Source organism: Pristiophorus japonicus, chromosome 1 (genome assembly GCF_044704955.1).
Source record: "Pristiophorus japonicus isolate sPriJap1 chromosome 1, sPriJap1.hap1, whole genome shotgun sequence".
Taxonomy (NCBI): Eukaryota; Metazoa; Chordata; class Chondrichthyes; family Pristiophoridae; genus Pristiophorus; species Pristiophorus japonicus.
The window spans coordinates 309,077,242-309,096,892 of NC_091977.1; the positions used below are offsets into that span (position 1 = coordinate 309,077,242).

General features: G+C 44.9%; 1 protein-coding gene across 7 annotated transcripts in view; it reads left to right on the plus strand.

Annotated features, from left to right (window-relative positions):
* LOC139271888 (enoyl-CoA hydratase EchA19) overlaps nucleotides 1–19,651 on the plus strand; it is an 83,153-nt gene that overhangs the window by 13,130 nt on the left and 50,372 nt on the right. For 2 of the 7 annotated variants that reach the window (XM_070888548.1, XM_070888549.1), the window contains 3 exons: nucleotides 1,447–1,604; nucleotides 5,810–5,980; nucleotides 15,603–15,700. In XM_070888548.1, the coding sequence (XP_070744649.1) occupies nucleotides 1,565–1,604; nucleotides 5,810–5,980; nucleotides 15,603–15,700 (309 nt within the window). In that variant the 5' untranslated portion in view covers nucleotides 1,447–1,564. Of the gene's footprint in view, nucleotides 1–458; nucleotides 1,169–1,446; nucleotides 1,605–2,599; nucleotides 2,669–5,809; nucleotides 5,981–15,602; nucleotides 15,701–16,530; nucleotides 17,822–19,651 lie in introns of those variants that run through there. The other 5 variants (XM_070888547.1, XM_070888552.1, XM_070888550.1 and 2 more) reach the window with 4 other exon arrangements.

Genomic DNA, 19,651 nt, shown 5'->3' on the forward strand with positions numbered 1-19,651 from the left:
TTCCTGCTTTTTGTCTGCCTCCTTTTTTAAATAGGGGCATTACATTTGCAGTTTTCCAATCTGCTGGGACCTCCCCAGAATCCAGAGAATTTTGGTAAATTACAACCAATGCGTCCACTATCCCTGCCGCTACTTCTCTTAAGATCCTCGGATGTAAGCCATCGGGACCAGGGGATTTATCTGCCTTTAGTCCCATTATCTTACTGAGTACCACCTCCTTAGTGACTGTGATTGTGTTAAGTTCCTCCCCCGCCCCATAGCCCCTTGACTATCCACTGTTGGAATATTGTTAATGTCCTCTACCGTAAAGACTGATGCAAAATATTTGTTCAGAGTTTCTGCCATCTCCATGTTCCCCATTACTAATTCCCTGGTCTCGTCCTCTAACATTTCCTTTAGCCACTTGTTTCCTTTTTATATACCTGTAGAAACTCATGCTATCTGTTTTTATATTTCGTGCCAGTTTACTTTCATATGGCTTGATTTTACACTTTTGTGCAGATCACCCAAAAATGGGCGTTATTTCCGGCGTGGGCGGCTTGTCGTCCATTCGCAAAGCCCCTAGTCTCCATTTTTGAAATTGGGCATTACCGCGAGCGATATGAAATGAGCGTTAGCATTAAATCTCTCTGACCTTCTGCCGTAAAGTGTCCCCGTCCTTAGCAACGGCATGGCAATGCTCGATTCCCGCGATTCAGGAGGTCAAGGGGCATCATGACATGCGCATAAGAGGAGACCGAGAGAGAGGGAGCTGAGATGCAATGAAGGTGTGTGTGTGTGTGGTGTAGCTGCTTTGGGAAGAAGGAGGGAGAGTTTCAAGTTTATAGCAACTTGGGAAAATAAAATTAGCTTATTACCAGGCAGATATTTCCCCGAATTTAGTGCCTATAATGGAGGGAGAGGAGGAGGTGACACAGCACGCTGTGGAGACTGATGCTGGTGAGAGCAGTGAGCTGGGAGAGAAGCACATTGGAGTGAGGAGGTTCTTGGACGAGGCAAATGCCTCCCTCCTGCAGGAGGTCGAGTTACGCTGGGGTGATTTGACACGGGGAGGGTGTGGGAAGCCCACCCCAAAGGCCTACCAGAAGATATGGGCCGAGATAACAGAGGTGGTCTCGTCGACGACCAATACCGCAAGCAATGGAACGACCTTGTAGGATCCGCAAGAGTAAGTATTACAATTATTTACATGTACTTATATATTTATATAATTTGATTTGTAAGAGTCATGAGTGACTATAATCAGATGTGAGGTGTTTCACTTTTACCGGGAATGTAGTACTCAAAGCCTGCAGTCACGGTATACATCTTTCAGTGAAGAATGATAATTATCATAATAATCATGATTACATCTGTCGGTTATGTGTTGTATCAGTCTCTGTGACAGTATCTAGCAATGATATCACCCAATGATCTCGTGCCATGTTGTCCTGTCACCTTTTACAGAAGAAGCTATCAACAATTAGGTCCGTGCAGAGGCGGACGGGTCGGGGGGCCATCAGTCACCAGCGACATCACTGACATCGAGGAGCGGGTGCTCACACTCGTGGGGAGGCACTCCCGGATGGCCACGCAAGCAGCTACAGACCCTGAAGTGATGCCACGTGAGCAAAGTGTACACCATTGCGTGATGTAAAGTCAATAGATCCCACACCCACTCATATCCAAACAATAATATATGATAGATGTTTCTAAAATTGTCCTATAAATAATGCTGGCCTAATGAGAGTCATTGCAATGCACAATGTGTTGATGGCCATGTGATGTCTGCGATGATTTTGATAGCGGTGTTGCTTTTGTAGTGCATATGCCGTGAGTAGCGCTGGGCTCACCTTGTGACCCTAGCACCCCCTTCTCCTTTAATAACCTCATTTGTGTTTAACAGCTCAGCCAGCAGCGCGTCCCAAGACAAGACCACAGAGGCCAGAAGGTGGGGGCGCGGGGCCGGACTCGCCGCACGATCCTATATCTGGTGCTGAGGAGCTCCGATTCTCGCCCGTCAATCCACTGGGTCTGTTCTCCATGGATGAGAGCGCGACTTTGAGGAATCTGCTTCAACAGGCTCCCGAAGGCATTCCACCCCAAGGCCATTCCAGCCTCCATTCTGGAGGTACTGGGCCCAAGCACCTCACCACAGGGCACCACATTTATCCCCAGGATGGCACCGATCCCGCAGAGGTTTCGGGGACGCGGCAGGTCTGGTCCACTGAGCGCCAGATGAGAGTGGAGAGATGGTAACGTTGTCCAGGAGAACTGTAGACATAGGTGACCAGATCCTCAGTGCATTGGGGGGCATATCCCGACAGCTGGCCACCATCTCCGGCACCATGACTGAGTACGTTACGCGGATGGCGGAGGCCCTGGAGGCGATAGCCAGGAACACTGCTGGCAGAGGCCTCCCAGTGGTCCCGGAGCGCGGCACTCCACCCCTAGGTTCCGCAACACCACTGCCAATGACAGATGAAAAGCAGGACCAAGATCCTGCTTCTGGATCCGAGAATGTTCCCACCTCGGCCACCCCCGCTCCTGTACCCATGCAACCACTGGCTCTTCCTACACCTCCCCCCCCCCCCCCCCCCCCCCCCAAATGAGGTACCGCCTGAGGAGCTCCTCAGCCAGGCGGCGTGGAACAAGGAGGGGGGAAGGAAAGTGAGGTGCATGTCCACAGGTGATGGCTTTGTTATATCTCTATCTCGGTGTATGCAATTTGTTGTAAGGTATAGGGGGAGGGGCCACCTTCCTGCTTTGCATTTGTCTTCTGTGTTGCTGGACATTTTGACCATTTGATTGATGTCAATGGTCGAAAAAGTGGGGTGGGGTTGGGTTGGGATGTTTTTACCCGTGATACTTATGATTTCAGATCAATGGTCGTATTCAATGTTTTTTATTCAACATAACCTTGTTGCGCATTGTCTCAGATAGCTGGACCTTTACACACCGGTGATTCCTTAACATGAAAGGGTATAATTAAACTTAACTTGAATCAACTAAAACATTTAACTGGCAGCAAGGTGATGCCCACCATTGATGTCTGAGCTGCACACACAGCAGTGTGTCAGCTTTGTCAATTACATCAATGTTCTTTCAGGCAAATCGCTCATTAATGAGCTCCTGACATAAGAGTCTTGCAGCTATGTAGCCACCACGGGCCCTTTCCTGTGGTCTGGAGGTGGTCGTGGGCATGGTTGTATAGCCAGCCTTATTGTCTGGCCCTAGGTCAGCATCCAGCCCCTCGTCATCCTCTTCCTCTCTCTCCTGAGGTGGACCATCAGTCCCTTCTGGCAATTCTTGTCCCTTCCTGATAACCAGGTTGTGCAGCATGGAGCACATGGCCATGAATTGAGCTACTTGCTCAGGGTTGTATTGTAGCTCCCCTCCTAAGTGTTCTTGGCATCTAAAGCACTGATTAAGCACACTAATTGTTTTCTGGACCACATTGCGTATGGCTCTGTGGCTCTCGTTGTATCGCTTCTCGGCCTCGGTGTGGGTGTCATGCAGGGGCTCATCAGCCAGGTGGCAAGACCATATCGGTTATCACCAAGCATCCAGCATTGTCCTTATGGCTGCCTGTTAAACATGTCAGACACAGTGCTCTCACGCATGATGTGAGCCTCATCAAAGCTGCCCGGACATTTGGCATTCACTACCATTATTATCTGGTTGTGGTCAACAACTCCTTGGACCTTCAGGGAGTGAAATCCTTTTCTGTTGCGAAAAAGTTCTGGGTCCTGAGAAGGTGCCTGCATGGCGATGTGAGTACACTGTATTGGTCCCTGCACCTTGGGGAACTTAGCAATGCAGTAGAATGCTCCAGCCCTGTCACATTGAGCCTCCGTGGTCATGGGGAAGCTGATAAAGTCCATGATACGCACGTACAGGGCCTCTGTGACCTGCATGGTGAGACAGAGGGGAAATGTCGACCGCGGAGGCCTGAAAGGAACCGGATGCATAGAACAGTGCCGCGGTGACTTTGACTTCGACGGACAGTGATGTCCTAAAGGTGATGCAGGCTGCAGATCTGCCCTGATGAGCTGGCATATTTCAGTGATCATCACTTTGTGGAAGCGCAGTCTCCAAAGGCAGGTGTTCCCGGACACATCGAGGTAAGACCTTTTCTCCCTGTAAGTGCGGGGTGTGTATGGTATGGACTTCCTCCTCATTCTGGCACGTACTGGCACGTCTTAGATTGGGCTCATAATGGTGTGCATTAGACGTTGTGCCATTTGCACTCTGCAGCATCTGCGAATTAATTGATGCAGGCTGAGAAATGGTCGGCCCCCATGCCAATGAAAGTATAATAGCAATTGATCATAAGCAATAATTTCAACACTAAAAGACACCTACAGTAAAACCCAATTGGCCACAGTCTGAAAAGATGTCTGTTGAGATGGTCACTTCACTTGAGAAGAACTCCAGAGTCAATCCAAACTTCCCCTGAAGTTGAAGCAACCTTTTCAATGAAGCGGCCTGCGATTTGAAAAATGGCATCCACACCGCTGTGATTAGTTCAGAACAGTTCCACTTTTTCAGAGCGGTGTTTTAGGTGAGCGATATTGTGGGCGAGATGTGTGCGAGGTGGTGAAAGTGACACTGGACGATATACTGGGTGTTAGCTCGGCAAATTTGATCTTTACGACAAAAAAAAGTGGGCGGTTGATATTGAATCTCGGTGTTAATTACATGCCGAAAGTAACGCTGGGTGATATTATGGGCGTTTGTTTCGCCCATTCTGATGATTCCTCTCAAAAAAAAGTGGGTGGGCGGTATTTTTCCCCGGCATTATGTATATGCCGAAAGTAACGCTCGCCGATAAGTGTCCGAAAAATAGGCGTCCGTTTCCATTTGTGGCTAAATGGGCGATATATGGGCGTTACACATCATTTCAGCGTTAAAATAGACGTTAAGTGGGCGTTATGCATGCAAAAATAATGGAAATTTTAGCCCATTGTCTATCTTCCCTTTCTTAATCATTTATTTAGTCATTCTTTGCTGGCTTTTAAAAGCTTCCCAATCTTCTGTCCTCCCACTAGTTTTGACCACTTTGTATGTCCTTATTTTTAATTGAATACCATCCTTTATTTCTTCAGTTAGCCACGGGTGGCGATCTTTTCTTTTACACCCTTTCCACCTCACTGGAATATATTTTTCTTGAGAGTTACGAAAAATCTCCTTAAATGTACACCACTGTTCATCAGCCTACACTTTAAGCTATTTTCCCAGTCCACTTTAACCAACTCTGCCCTCGTACCTTTGTAGTCTCTTTTATTTAAGCTTAGTATGCTGGTTTGAGATCCAACTTTCTCACCCTCCATCTGAATTTAGAAACTGACCCTGTGTCTATGCATGATGTCATGCAAGATGATGAAGAGGTGACGGCCAAGAATGGCTTCATGAGGAACTCCAAAAGAGTGGAGAGAGCTGGAGGGGGCACCATTGTTAGAGATGCATTGGGACAGGTAGAAGTGGATCCATGTGAAGGCAGTTATTTTTGAGATGGACCATGAAAAAGAGGTGGTGGAGGTGGAATGTGTGATTGACCTTATTGAACACTACAGAGGGCGACTGGAATTCTGGCTGAACCCTGTTTCAGAGCAGATTGCAACTCATGGGAAAATGTTTCCAGCAAAAATGTTTCCGGCACATTTGATCCATTGTCTCATTTGGACATCCCATGAGATATTTCAAATGATAAAAAAAATTAGTGTGGAGTGTGCATTGTTCTTGTGAAAAAGTAAAAGTGAACTCTGTACCTTGTCAACTGTAATTTTACCAATTTTAACGGTGCACATCAAATTATTCTGTTATGTAGCTGGAAAGAACTATGTAATCATTGAGAAGAATGGATCGATTATGACCATCGGGCTGAATAGGCCAGAAGTAAGGAATGCTGTAAACAGGAATACAGCCCTACAACTACTGGAAGCATTCACAACCTTTGAGAGGGACAAAGCTTTGACAGCAGCTGTATTATATGGAACAGGTTTGTTCATTAATACCAATAGATCACCTACAGCATTGCTCACGGATAGTTCGGGACCTGGAGTTCAGTTTCTGATGTTTATTACAGTCCCACTGCAGCCTAAATGCAACAGCCCTTCGCTGTCATAGAGCAAATTGATTGAAGCAAAGGAGAATGGTCATGTAGTGGTTATATTACCGGAGCAATCCAGGGGTCTGGACTAATAATCCAAAGAATGTGTGCTCCAATCCCATCATGGAGTTTGGGATTTCAATTCAGTTCATATTGAAATAAAACTGAAAATAAAAAAAACCTGTATCAATAAAAGTGACCATGTTGGAGTGTCGTAAAAACTCAACTGGTTAACTCCTGTTACATAAGAACATAAAAAATAGGAACAGGAGTAGGCCATACAGCCCCTCGAGCCTGCTCCACCATTCAATAAGATCATGGCTGATCTGATCATGGACTCCGCTCAGCTCCTGTCCGCTCCCCATAACCCGTTATCCCCTTATCGTTCAAGAAACTGTCTATTTCTGTCTGAAATTTATTCAATGTCCCAGCTTCCACAGCTCTCTGAGGCAACGAATTCCACAGATTTACAACCCTCAGAGAAGAAATTTCTCCTCATCTCAGTTTTAAATGAGCGGCCCCTTATTCTAAGATCATGCCCTCTAGTTCTAGTCTCCCCCATCGGCGTAAACATCCTCTGCATCCACCTTGTCAAGCCCCCTCAAAATCTTATAGGTTTCGATAAGATCACCTCTCATTCTTCTGAATTCCAATGAGTAGAGGCTCAACCAACTCAATCTTTCCTCATAAGTCAACCCCCTCATCTCCAGAATCCACCTAGTGAACCTTCTCTGAACTGTCTCCAAAGCAAATATATCCAATCGTAAATATGGAAACCAAAATTGCACGCAGTATTCCAGGTGTGGCCTCACCAATACCCTGTAGAGCTGTAGCAAGACTTCCCTGCTTTTATACTCCATCCCCTTTCAATAAAGACCAAGATTCCATTGGCCTTCCTGATCACTTGCTGCATCTGAATATTATCCTTTTGTGTTTCATGCACAAGTACCCCCAGGTCCCGCTGTACGGCAGCTCTTTGCAATCTTTCTCCATTTAAATAATAACTTGCTCGTTAATTTTTTTTCTGCCAAAGTGCATGACCTCGCACTTTCCAACATTATACTCCATCTGCCAAATTTTTACCCACTCACTTAGCCTGTCTATGTCCTTTTTCAGATTTTTTGTGTCCTCCTCACACATTGCTTTTCCTCCCATCTTTGTATCATCAGCAAACCTGGCTACGTTACACTCAGTCCTTTCTTCCAAGTCGTTAATATAGATTGTAAATAGTTGGGGTCCCAGCACTGATCCCTGCGGCACCCCACTAGTTACTGATTGCCAACCCGAGAATGAACCATTTATCCCGACTCTTTGTTTTCTGTTTGTTAGCCAATCCTCTATCCATGATAATATGTTGCCCCCCAACCCTGTGAACTTTTATCTTGTGCAATAACCTTTTATGTGGCACCTTGTCAAATGCCTTCTGGAAGTCCAAACACACCACATCCACTGGTTCCCCTTTATCTACCCTGTTTGTTACATCCTCAGAGAATTCCATCAAATTTGTCAAACATCACTTCCCCTTCATAAATCCATGCCGACTCTGCCTGACCGAATTTTGCTTTTCCAAATGTCCTGCTACTACTTTAATAAGGGAATCCAACATCTCCCCAACCACAGATGTTAGGCTAACTGGTCTATAGTTTCCTGCTTTTTGTCTGCCTCCTTTTTTGAATAGGGGCATCACATTTGCAGTTTTCCAATCTGCTGGGACCTCCCCAGAATCCAGGGAATTTTGATAAATTACAACCAATGCATCCACTATCCCTGCCGCTACTTCTCTTAAGATCCTAGGATGCAAGCCATCAGGTCCAGGAAATGTATTTGCCTTTAGTCCCATTATCTTACTGGGTACCATCTCCTTAGTCATTGTGATTGTGTTAAATTCCTTCCCCCCCCCCCCCCCCCCCGCCATAGCCCCTTGACTATCCACTGTTGGAATATTGTTAGCGTCCTCTACTGTAAAGACTGATACAAAATATTTGTTCAGAGTTTCTGCCATTTCCTTGTTCCCCATTACTAATTCCCCGGTCTCGTCCTCTAAGGGACCAACATTTACTTTAGCCACTCTTTTCCTTTTTATATACCTGTAGGAACTCTTGCTACCTGTTTTTATATTTTGTGCTAGTTTACTTTCATAGTCTATCTTCCCTTTTCTAATCATTTTTTTAGTCATTCTTTGCTGGCTTTTAAAAGCTTCCCAGTCTTCTGTCCTCCCACTAGTTTTGGCCACTTTGTATGCCCTGTTTTTTAGGAAAGGAAAACTGCCGTCCTATATGTGACTCCAGTCCCACACCAAAGTCATTGCCCTCCAATACTGGCACAAACATCCATCTTCCTCACTGATATGTTTTTCAAACCACTCAGAACAATAAAATTAGCTCTGAATTTTTATTTAACGGCAACTTTTAATTTAATCGCTTAATTTGTCTAAATATTGAAGCAATGTAGTGCTATTTTTTGATATTTTCTGCCATTGACCATTCTTTGCCTGATTGTCACAGTATATTCTGCAAAATGTAGCTTCACAGGAGCAGGGTGAAAACGACAGCACTTGTGACATGTTTCTCTGATAAACTTTCTCCACATGAGGCCTGTGTGGGAGAACTTCTTGCAAGTATTTCTAATATTTAAGTGATCGAACAACAGCAACACCTTGCATTTATATAGCGCCTTTGACATAGTAAAGTGTCCCAAGCTGCTTCAGACAAAATTTGGAACTGAGCCACATCAGGAGATATGAGGACAGGTGACCAAAAGCTTGGTCAAAGAGGTAGGTTTTAAGGAGCGTCTTAAAGGAGGAGAGGGTGGCAGAGAGGGTTAGGGAGGGTAGGGTGAACAAAATCATGGATGCACAAGAGAATGGGCAAAGTTTTAGTCATTTTAGGCATCGACTGACCCTATACTTCATAAATCTCCAACCCATTTCTCTGAATGGAATTGTACAAAAGAGGTAAAAGGCTCAACGAAGATCCTTTATATAACTTATGGATTTTCTATTTCAAGCATGCCTGCATCTTTAAGTGTGTAGGAACAATATTCTGTAAATTGCTCAAAGGGTGCCTTTGAAATTCACAGGAAAATTCCTTTTAAATTACCTAAATTGTACCTAAAAAGGAGTTTAGCTTTTGAACTGAAAGCTGGGTAAGAACGTTTAGCTAACACAACCCCTCAGCTAGTTTAATCCATAGAAGGTCCCACATACTTAAGCCATAAAGCCTCTAAGTTAATTACACCAAGAGGTCTGTGTATAGACAAGGCATTCCTTCATGGTGTTCTAAAATTGTTTGAAAACTCACACCATTTAAGAATAACACCGGGATAAAGATGTCACACCTCCCCATTTGTGTGGAGAAATTTGAGAAATGCAAGATGGATTGAGAGACCTTCTACCACATGTGTCACTCTGGGGTTCATTGAATATAGAGAGACTGCTCTTTCAAATTAAGAAATAAAACAGGGCTTTTGTACATCTCCAGTCTGTAGTAGTATAGAGTAGCAAGAGTAGAGGCTCCTTGTCTTTGTTAGTGGTTGTCTTTGGCCGATGTAGTTGTCTTTGTTAGTTAGGAAACACTTTTTTGTATTTGCTAGCCTCCTCTAAGCAATCTTTATCTAGCAGATTAAAAAAGGGCACTATTACAAGTCTATTCAGGATAGCTAGTCAGATGGCAAAGACAAATTAACTGGCTGTACTGGTTATGAAGGATTCATCTAGTTCCTTGGTATATATTTATCAGGATCCTGAAACCAAGTATTCTTACAAGTGGGACTTAAAGCCACAACTTTCTAACTCAACTCATAACCTCATGACTCAGGCAAGAGTTCTACCAACCTGACTTTAGTGAATGGGAAGCCAATGCAATTGTGCAAAATATTGGCTGCCATCTTTCTTTGTCAGTAACCCAGAGACATGTATTAAACATAGACTCCTAATATAAAAAACATTTAAAAAAATTATATAATTCAAATCAGAAGCATTAAATTTACTAAGCAGTTGACATTTTTGTGTTTGAATTTTCTCCAGCAATGTTTTCCTGTGGGGGCCTGCCCTTCTTTCGGAAGCTGGGGGCTTGAGTCTTAAGCTTTTATTCCGTTGTGCTATTGTTCAGCTTAACTTGCTTTGTCACAAACTTGTCTTTGAGTCATTAAGTTGTGGGTTCAAATCTCACTCCAGAACTTGAGCACAACAATCTCGGCTTGCAATTATTGCAGAACTGAGGAAGTGCTTCATTTTCAGAGTGCTGTTTCTGAGTGATACTTTAAACTGAAGCCCTGTCTTTTTGAAGGTGGCTGTAAAAATCCCACACCACAAGCAGGAAGTTCTCTTGGTGTCAGGCCAATATTCCTCCCTCAAACAAAGCCACCAAAAACACTTTAATTGACCATTCACCTAATTTCCTGTTTGTGGGATCTTCGAACCTTGCAGCACAGAAGGAGGTGATTTGACCAATCATGGTTTGTAGTATCTCTCAGGAAGATATAACTATTTAAACCCATTTCCTCTACCCTTGCACCACACCCTTTAAGATGTTCCTTTTCAAATAGGTATCCATTTCCCTTTTAAAATCTATTATGCATTCTGTTTTCACTGCTGTTTCTGGTTTCATGTTCTAACAATGCTCAAATTAGTAATATATATATTTAAAAAAATGGTCTCCTAGCCAATGTTCCCCCTAAGGTGCGCCGCGTATTGACCGGGAGGTCTTGCGCAGCAAATTTAAAGGGGCCACGTGAAAAAGAATAATTAGAGGGAACATTGCTCCTAACCTCTTTCTTCATACTTTTCATAACAATCTTAAATTTATGCTGTTTAGTTGCTGATTTACTGACCAGCTGAAATAGTTTTTTTTTCCCTGAGATACTTTATCAAAACTTCGCATAATTTCAAAAACCTTCCTATGAGCAAAATTGACTTTCAGAATTGCTTACAAAACAACAGTGGCTACACTTCAAAGGGTAATTCATTGTGAAAAACTGTGGGACATCCCGAGGTAGTCATTAGGAAAATGCAACTTTATTCATTCTTTCTGTTCATTTTTTGGTTTCAAATGTGATGCCCCTTCACAGTTGACTGATCCACATTGACACTCCCATCGTAGGCATCACATGAAGAATGCATACGTGGACAAGATACCCGAGGGCTATTGGTACCAAGCAAACTATATCCCACGAGAGCCCAGATCCATGTCATGCTCGTCCTGTGCTAGGTGGGAAGTCAGGGATGCTCCCAGTGTCCCTGACAACTACATGTGCAAGAAGTGTATCCAGCTGCAGCTTCTGACAGACCGCATTGTGGCACTGGAGCATCGGCGATGCTGAGGATGTCGTGTATAGCACGTTTAGTGAATTGGTGACACCGCAGGTAAAGGTTACTCAGGCAGATAGCGAATGGGTGACCATCAGGCAGAACAATGGAAGGAAGGTAGTGCAGGGGGGGTCCCCTCTGGTCATCCCCCTCCAAAACAGATACACCGTCTAGGGTGCTGTTGGGGGGAATGACTCATCAGGGAAGGGCAGCAGAAGCCAAGATCATGGCACTATAGGTGGCTCTGCTGCACAGGAGGGCAGGAAAAAGAATGGGAGAGTTATAGTGATCGGGGATTCTATTGTAAGGGGAATAGATAGGCGTTTCTGCGGCCGCAATTGAGACTCCAGGATGGTACGTTGCCTCCCTGGTGCAAGGGTCAAGGATGTCTCGGAGCGGCTGCAGGGCATTCTGGAGGGGGAGGGTGTCGCGGTATATATAGGTACCAATGATATCGGTAAAAAATGGGATGAGGTCCTACAAGCTGAATTTCGGGAGCTACGAGTTAAATTAAAAAGGACCTCAAAGGTAGTAATCTCAGGATTGCTACCAGTGCCACGTGCTAGTCAGAGTAGAAATAGCAGGATAGCTAAGATAAATACGTGGCTTGAAGAGTGGTGCAGCAGAGAGGGATTCCAATTGCTGGGACATTGGAACCGGTTCTGGGGGAGGTGGGACCAGTACAAACCGGATGGTCTGCACCTGGGCAGGATTGGAACCAATGTCCTAGGGGGAGTGTTTGCTAGTGCTGTTGGGAAGGAGTTAAGCTAATATGGCAGGGGGATGGGAACCTATGTAGGGAGACAGAGGGAAGTAGAATGGGGGCAGAAGCAAAAGATAGAAAGAGGAAAGTAAAAGTGGAGGGCAGAGAAACCCAAGGCAAAAATCAAAAAGGGCCACATTACACCAGAATTCTAAAGGGACAAAGTGTGTTAAAAAGACAAGCCTGAAGGCTCTGTGCCTCAATGCGAGGAGTATTCGTAATAAGGTGGACGAATTAACTGCACAGGCAGCTATTAATGAATATGATATAATTGGGATTACGGAGACATGGCTCCAGTGTGACCAAGGCTGGGAACTCAACATCCAGAGGTATTCAACATTCAGGAAGGATAGACAGAAAGGAAAAGGAGGTGGGGTAGCATTGCTGGTTAAAGAGGAAATTAATGCAATAGTAAGGAAGGACATTCGCTTGGATGATGTGGAATCTGTATCGTTAGAGCTGCGGGATACCAAAGGGCAGAAATCACTAGTGGGAGTTGTGTACAGACCACCAAACAGTTGTAGTGAGGTTGGGGACAGCATCAAACAAGATGTATGCAATAAAGGTACAGTAGTTATCATGGGCGACTTTAATCTATGTATAGATTGGGCTAACCAAACTGGTAGCAATACGGTGGAGGAAGATTTCCTGGAGTGTATTAGGGAAGGTTTTCTAGACCAATATATCGAGGAACCAATTAGAGAGCTGGCCATCCTAGACTGGGTGATGTGTAATGAGAAAGGACGAATTAGCAATCTTATTGTGTGACGCCCTTTGGGGAAGATTGACCATAATATGTTAGAATTATTTAATTAAGATGGAGAGTGACACAGTTAATTCAGAGACTAGGGTCCTGAACTTAAGGAAAGGTAACTTCGATGGTATGAGACGTGAATTGGCTAGAATAGACTGGCGAATGATACTTAAAGGGTTGATGATGGATAGGCAATGGCAAACATTTAAAGATCACATGGATGAACTTCAACAATTGTACATCCCTGTCTGGAGTAAAAATAAAAGACAGTCATTTTCCAACATTCCATAGACTATGTATCAGTTCCTATGGAGTGGAGGGTAGCCAATGTAACCCCCTCTTTTTTAAAAAAAGGAGGAAGAGAGAAAACGGAATTATAGACCGGTCAGCCTGACATCAGTAGTGGGGAAATTGATGGAATCAATTATTAAGGATGAAATAGTAGCGCATTTGGAAAGCAGTGACAGGATCGGTCCAAGTCAGCATGGATTTATGAAAAGGAAATCATGCTTGACAAATCTTCTAGAATTGTTTGAGGATGTAACTAGTAGAGTGGACAAGAGAGAATCAGTGGATGTGGGTGTATTTGGAGTTTCAAAAGGCTTTTGACAAGGTCCCATGCAAGGGATTGGTATGCAAAATTAAAGCACATGGTATTGGGGGTAATGTATTGACGTGGATAGAGAACTGGTTGGCAGACAGGAAACAGAGATTGGGATAAACGGGTCCTTTTCAGAATGGCAGGCAATGACTAGTGGGGTGCCGCAGGGCTCAGTGCTGGGACCTCAGCTATTTTCAATATACATTAATGATTTGGATGAGGGAATTGAGTGTGATATCTCCAAGTTTGCAGATGACACTAAGCTGGGTGGTGGTGTGAGCTGTGAAGAGGATGCTATGAGGCTGCAGAGTGACTTGGATAGGTTAGGTGAGTGGGCAAATGCATGGCAGATGCAGTATAATGTGGATAAATGTGAGGTTATCCACTTTGATGGCAAAAACATGAAGGCAGAATACTATCTGAATGGCGGCAGATTAGGAAAAGGGGAGTTGCAATGAGACCTGGGTGTCATGGTACATCAGTCATTGAAAGTTGGCATGCAGGTACAGCAGGCGGTGAAGAAGGCAATTGGTATGTTGGCCTTCATAGCTAGAGGATTTGAGTATAGGAGTAGGGAGGTCTTACTGCAGTTGTACAGGGCCTTGGTGAGGCCACACCTGGCATATTGTGTTCAGTTTTGGTCTCCTAATCTGAGGAAGGACATTCTTGCCGTTGAGGGAGTGCAGCGAAGGTTCACCAGACTGATTCCTGGGATGGCAGGACTGACATATATGAGGAGAGACTGGATCGACTGGGCCTGTATTCTCTGGAATTTAGAAGGATGAGAGGGGATCTCATAGAAACATATGAAATTCTGACAAGGCTGGGCAGGTTAGATGCAGGAAGAATGTTCCCGATGTTGGGGAGTCCAGAACCAGGAGTCACAGTCTAAGGATAAGGGCTAAGCCATTTAGGACCGAGATGAGGAGAAACTTCTTCACTGAGAATTGTTAACCTGTGGAACTCTCTACCACAGAGAGTTGTTGATGCCAGTTCATTAGATATAGTCAAGAGGGAGTTGATATGGCCCTTAGGCTAAAGGGATCAAGGGGCATGGGGAGAAAGCAGGAAAGGGGTGCTGAGGTGAATGATCAGCATGATCTTATTGAATGGTGGTGCAGGCTCGTATGGCCTACTACTCCACCTATTTTCTATGTTTCTATCCCAACAAGAATTTTTCCATTGAAGAGAAGTTCGGAGAAAAGATCTTTTTTTAAATAATCTCAAAAGTAACAGAAGTAGTTTTTTTTTTTAAAGAAATGTTTCCCAAATTATTTTCAAATGAAGATTTTGACTTTAGCAGGCTTTGTGAAGAATGGAGGTACATTAATTGCACCTTTTTTTTTAAAAAGGACCTTTTCTCCAATTTTCTCCTAACCTCTCCTCAATGGAAAAACTCTTGTGATTTAGTTTGCTTGTTATCCATAGCCCTCGGGTACTTTGCCCACGTTTCCATTCTTCATGTGACTCCTACAATGGGAGTATCAATATGGATCAGTCAACTGTGGAGGGGCATCCCAGCCAAGGCCATCTGGTTCTCATCTGACATCCACACTGCAGAAGCGGCACTGTGTAGTTTCTGCTTTTACCCCTTTCTACCTGGGGCACTGGGGCTAATTGTAGTGGTCTAAGGCAATCAATGCAAGCTACAATCAAACCTGTGGCTAACTGGTCGAGGTGACCTGGTGCAACATTTACCCACTAAACTAGCAGTGAAGCTGGATATTGGTCCCTTTTTGAGCCAACAGTTGCACTGGTGAAACACAAATGCATGCAATCTAGGGTATTTGATTTTTCAGCAGACTATGTCATCTATTAAAAAAGACAATTTATGCAAAAGAGTGTGGTTTTGTAGTGCAATCAGTTTAGTTTTTGACTACTGGGCAGAAGGAATGCTACATAATTGAAGTGTTCTGACTGCATTTTTTTAAAAGTCATCCAACACACTCGACCCATCAGGTCCTTCACCTAGCCTAACCTTCCCTCCATCTCCAAATATGTCTTTAAATTGCACATTGAAAAGCATGAGCAGCCAAATAGAGAGTTGTGTGTTCACTAGTTGGTGAATTTTTTTTCTGGCTTTTGCAGGAGGTCACTTCTGTGCTGGTTATGATTTAAAGGAGTTGGCTCAAGCTGCAGTGTCTGTTAAATTTGATCAGGATGTCACCAAGGATCCAGGTCCTATGGTATGTATAATTAAATGAAATTGCATTTTAAACACAGCAAGTTGACCTTCATTTGCCCTTATGATTCTATTTGACTCAAAACTATATGTTATATGGTGGAGACTAATGACAAATTCCCATAATGTCAACAACTTCATTTTTATAGCGCCTTTATCATTGAATCATATCACATTTACAGCACAGAAGAAGGCCATTCGGCCCATCGAGCCTGTTCCGGCTCTCAACGTAGTAAAATGTCCGAAGGTACTTCATTATCAGACAAGATTTGAGACCGCGTCACAAAGAAGTTTTACAACAGGCTTGGTCATAGAGAAAGGGCCCAAAATTCATCGACCTACCGCCCGCTTACCGCCCAAAATTACGTTTGATCAAAAAACAGGTACATAACGCCGACATACCGTTTGGCAGAAGATTCATCATTGACATACCACCGAGCGGTATGCACACCATCCGCTATGTAGTACCGCCCGCATACCGCCCAAAAAATACAAGTTTCATGACAAACCACCGGAGCTGCATAGCGTCCTGGAGAAGGTGGTTTTACTCGATCTTAAGTGGGCAGTAGTGCTCGGTGCCAACATTTTGAAATCGGGAACAGTCAGCAAAAGCAGCACCTCAGTATTTCTGAGGTCAACATTGCGATTTACAGTGGGAAAGGTATTTATATTGGTACTGAGTACGTTATTAAGATAGAAGGCATTTGAGTTAATATTTTTTTAATTGAAAAATCATTGAGCTTATCTCAGGATATTTGAGGAGATTCTGGAGATTTAAAAAGAATGGGGCCTGTACTATCTCGGCCTGTATTGCTGACTACCTGTCTAATGCAGGATCCAGATGGGAGAAGGTTTATTGAGCGGAATTATCAGGGTAATGGAGGAAGTCGCAGACTGATGATGAGGAGGAGGCCTTACCCCCAAAGGATTTTCAGGGAGAAGCGCTCATATTTGGACCTGACAGATCCACAGTGCGTTCGAAGGCTGCACTTCCAAAAAGAGGTGATCAATGAGATTTGCCAGCTCATTAAGGCAGACCTGCAGCCCAGTACCATCAACATTACTGCACTCTCTGCTGAGATGAAGGTGACTGCAGCACTTTCCTTTTATGCATGCAGCTCTTTTTAGGCATCAGCTGGAGACATATGCTGCATTTCTCAGCACACTACTCATCGCTGCATTCGACAGGTAAACGAAGCCCTGTATGTACGCCGGATGGAATTGATAAACTTCCCAATGACCAGGGAGGCACAGAGTGACATGGCTTTGGGATTTGCATGCGTTGCCGGCTTCCTCAAGGTGCAGGGTGCTTTTGACTGTACCCATATTGCCCTGCGAGCACCATTACAGGAGGCGGAGGTGTACCGAAACCATATGGGATTCCACTCCCTCAACATGCAGCTTGTCCGCGACCATACACAGCGCATAATGGCAGTGAATGCCTACTTTCCAGGGAGCATCCATGATGCGCACATCTTGCATGAGAGCACTGTGTTTGAAAGCTTGTGGAACCCTCAGACAGAAGCCGAGCAAAGATATAAGAGCCCTATAGCTGTGCGTAATATTATCGAAAAGACAATTGGAGTGTTGAAGCAGCGCTTTCGATGCTTGGACCACTCGGGAGGCAGGCTGCAATACCACCCAGAGCAGGTTGCTCAGTTCACAGTGGTGTGCTGCATGTTGCATAATTTAGTCATCATGTGGGGACAGGAATTACCACGGGGGACTGTGGAACCACCTGAGGAGAGCGTGCAGGAGGAGGAAAATGAGGGGGGGGAGGAGGAGGATGAGGAGGAGCTTCCAGATGAATCCATGGCACCACCCGCCCCCCCCCCCCCCCCAAACACCACAGCGGAGGGCATGCGGAGCGTTGCCAATGCAAAATTGTTACGTCAGCAGCTCATAAATGAACGCTTTGCTTGAATGTGGAGAGCTGCGTTTTGGGACCCTGATGACTGTTACCCCAAAAGTTTGACACTGTACAAGAGTTCTTATATTCAATTGAAATATTTAAGTAAAAATGTAAAAAAAAATACAACAATTGTAAAACTTTGCAAAACTTATAACAAAACTTTGAACAACTGTAACAACTTTAACAACTTGAAATAAACTTTTAAAAATCAAACTTCAACTATTTTAAATTAACAATGAACACTTAGTTATATCAAAGCACCCTTTACTGTCCTCGACCTCGACCACGTACTCCCCACCCCACCCCTCCCTTCTTACTCCCGCCCTTCCCTTTCCCACTGCCCCTGACCCCGGACCGCCCCATGGTGGTACCAAGCCGGCGTGCAGCACTGCACCCCGAATACTGTTGCTGTCATTGGGGGTCAGACATTACAGGCGCAATGAATGGGGCCACAGGAGAAACTCGTGATCTGGAAGGCATGGCTTCAGGACTGGGAGCTGCTGGCAGCTCCCCACCCCCTGGTGCTGTCAACCCAACTACTATAGCATGGGGGGATTCTGCGCCATGTCCCGATCCCATTCATTGCCGCATAGTATCGACGGAGTCGGTGGTTCGCTCCATCGCGGTGATCAGACGTGACATTCTCCGACTGTTCTAATAGCGCTGCGATATTTCCAGCTATAGTAGCTGTCATGTATTCAACCAGCATTGTAACCCATGTATAATCTGACCTAAGTTGTACACTCCACTAGGTGGTGAACTTGTGGGAGACACTCCTAAACTGGACCTTCAGGTATAAAAGGGGAAGCTCCACCCATCTTTATCACTTGAGTGCTAAGGAATAAAGGACAGGTCACAGACTGACCTCAAACATGGGCTTCGTGTGCATTTATACTGTATAGTAAGGATGTATCAGTAGCCATAGCCTTGAGCAGCTCTCGACCTATGTCGATGCTGGCCTGTGACAGATGCACCATGTCCTGGTACACGCCTATCTGTCTTGCAGCAACAGCCCTTTTCTGCACCAACCTCCGTCGCTGTGGCAAAGGCTCTGCAACGTTGGGGGTGTGTTGCTGCGCACCGCTTGGTCCCACAAAATCCGAGGAGACATGGGGAAATCCCCTGAATATAGAGTCGGTGGTGGAGGATGTTCCAGCTCGTCCACAAGGAACTGGTGTATCATCCTCTGTCTCCACCCCCGCCCCCACCTCCACTGGGTCAAGGATGAGCTGCTCTTCCTCTTCCTCTTCATCATCTCTGGCAGGGTTGAAGTCAGGAGAGGGCTGGGTGACGCTAGAGGTGGAGGCAGTGGGTCTGTCATCGGGTCTCTGCGGAGGTCTGGTCTGAATCCTCCGAGTCTGGAAGTAAAAACAACATTTAAAAGTATTTTGCACCAGGTGAGGGATCAGGGTTACGTGAGTACATAGTACAGTCATGTAGCACAGTCTTACTTAAATGTCCACATTACTGCATTACATATCGCAGACAGACAATACATATATACGTATGCATTGTGTTACATGCCCCCAATGCAGTACATTACATGAGCCCAACATTACAGTGCAATAAACTTACATTACATTACATGAGGCCAACGTTAGTTACATTTACATTACATGACATTACATGACCGCAACACAGACCGGGGATTGTATTGAACTGACCATACAGTGTGGGTGGGTCAGCTCCAACGCCGATGGTTGCACGGTTGCTATCCCTCACCAGCGAAAGGGCATGGATTTCAATCTCCGTCAATGGTGCTGTGCTCTCGCAATGGATTGACGGCCTGGAACGCCCAGTAGCCTTCGCCTCTCACATGCACTTGTCTGCAGAACGTAAATACTCTACAGGAGAATGCGAAGCACTCGCTTGCATTTACGCGTGTGAATGCTGGCACATCTACCCCCATGGCAGGAAATTTACCCTCCGCACGGATCACCAAGCGCTAACTACGCTACTTGCTACAACTGGATCTGGGCACAGACCACTACGAATCAGCCGATGGTCAGATTGCCTTCATCAGTATAACTTTGATGTACAGTA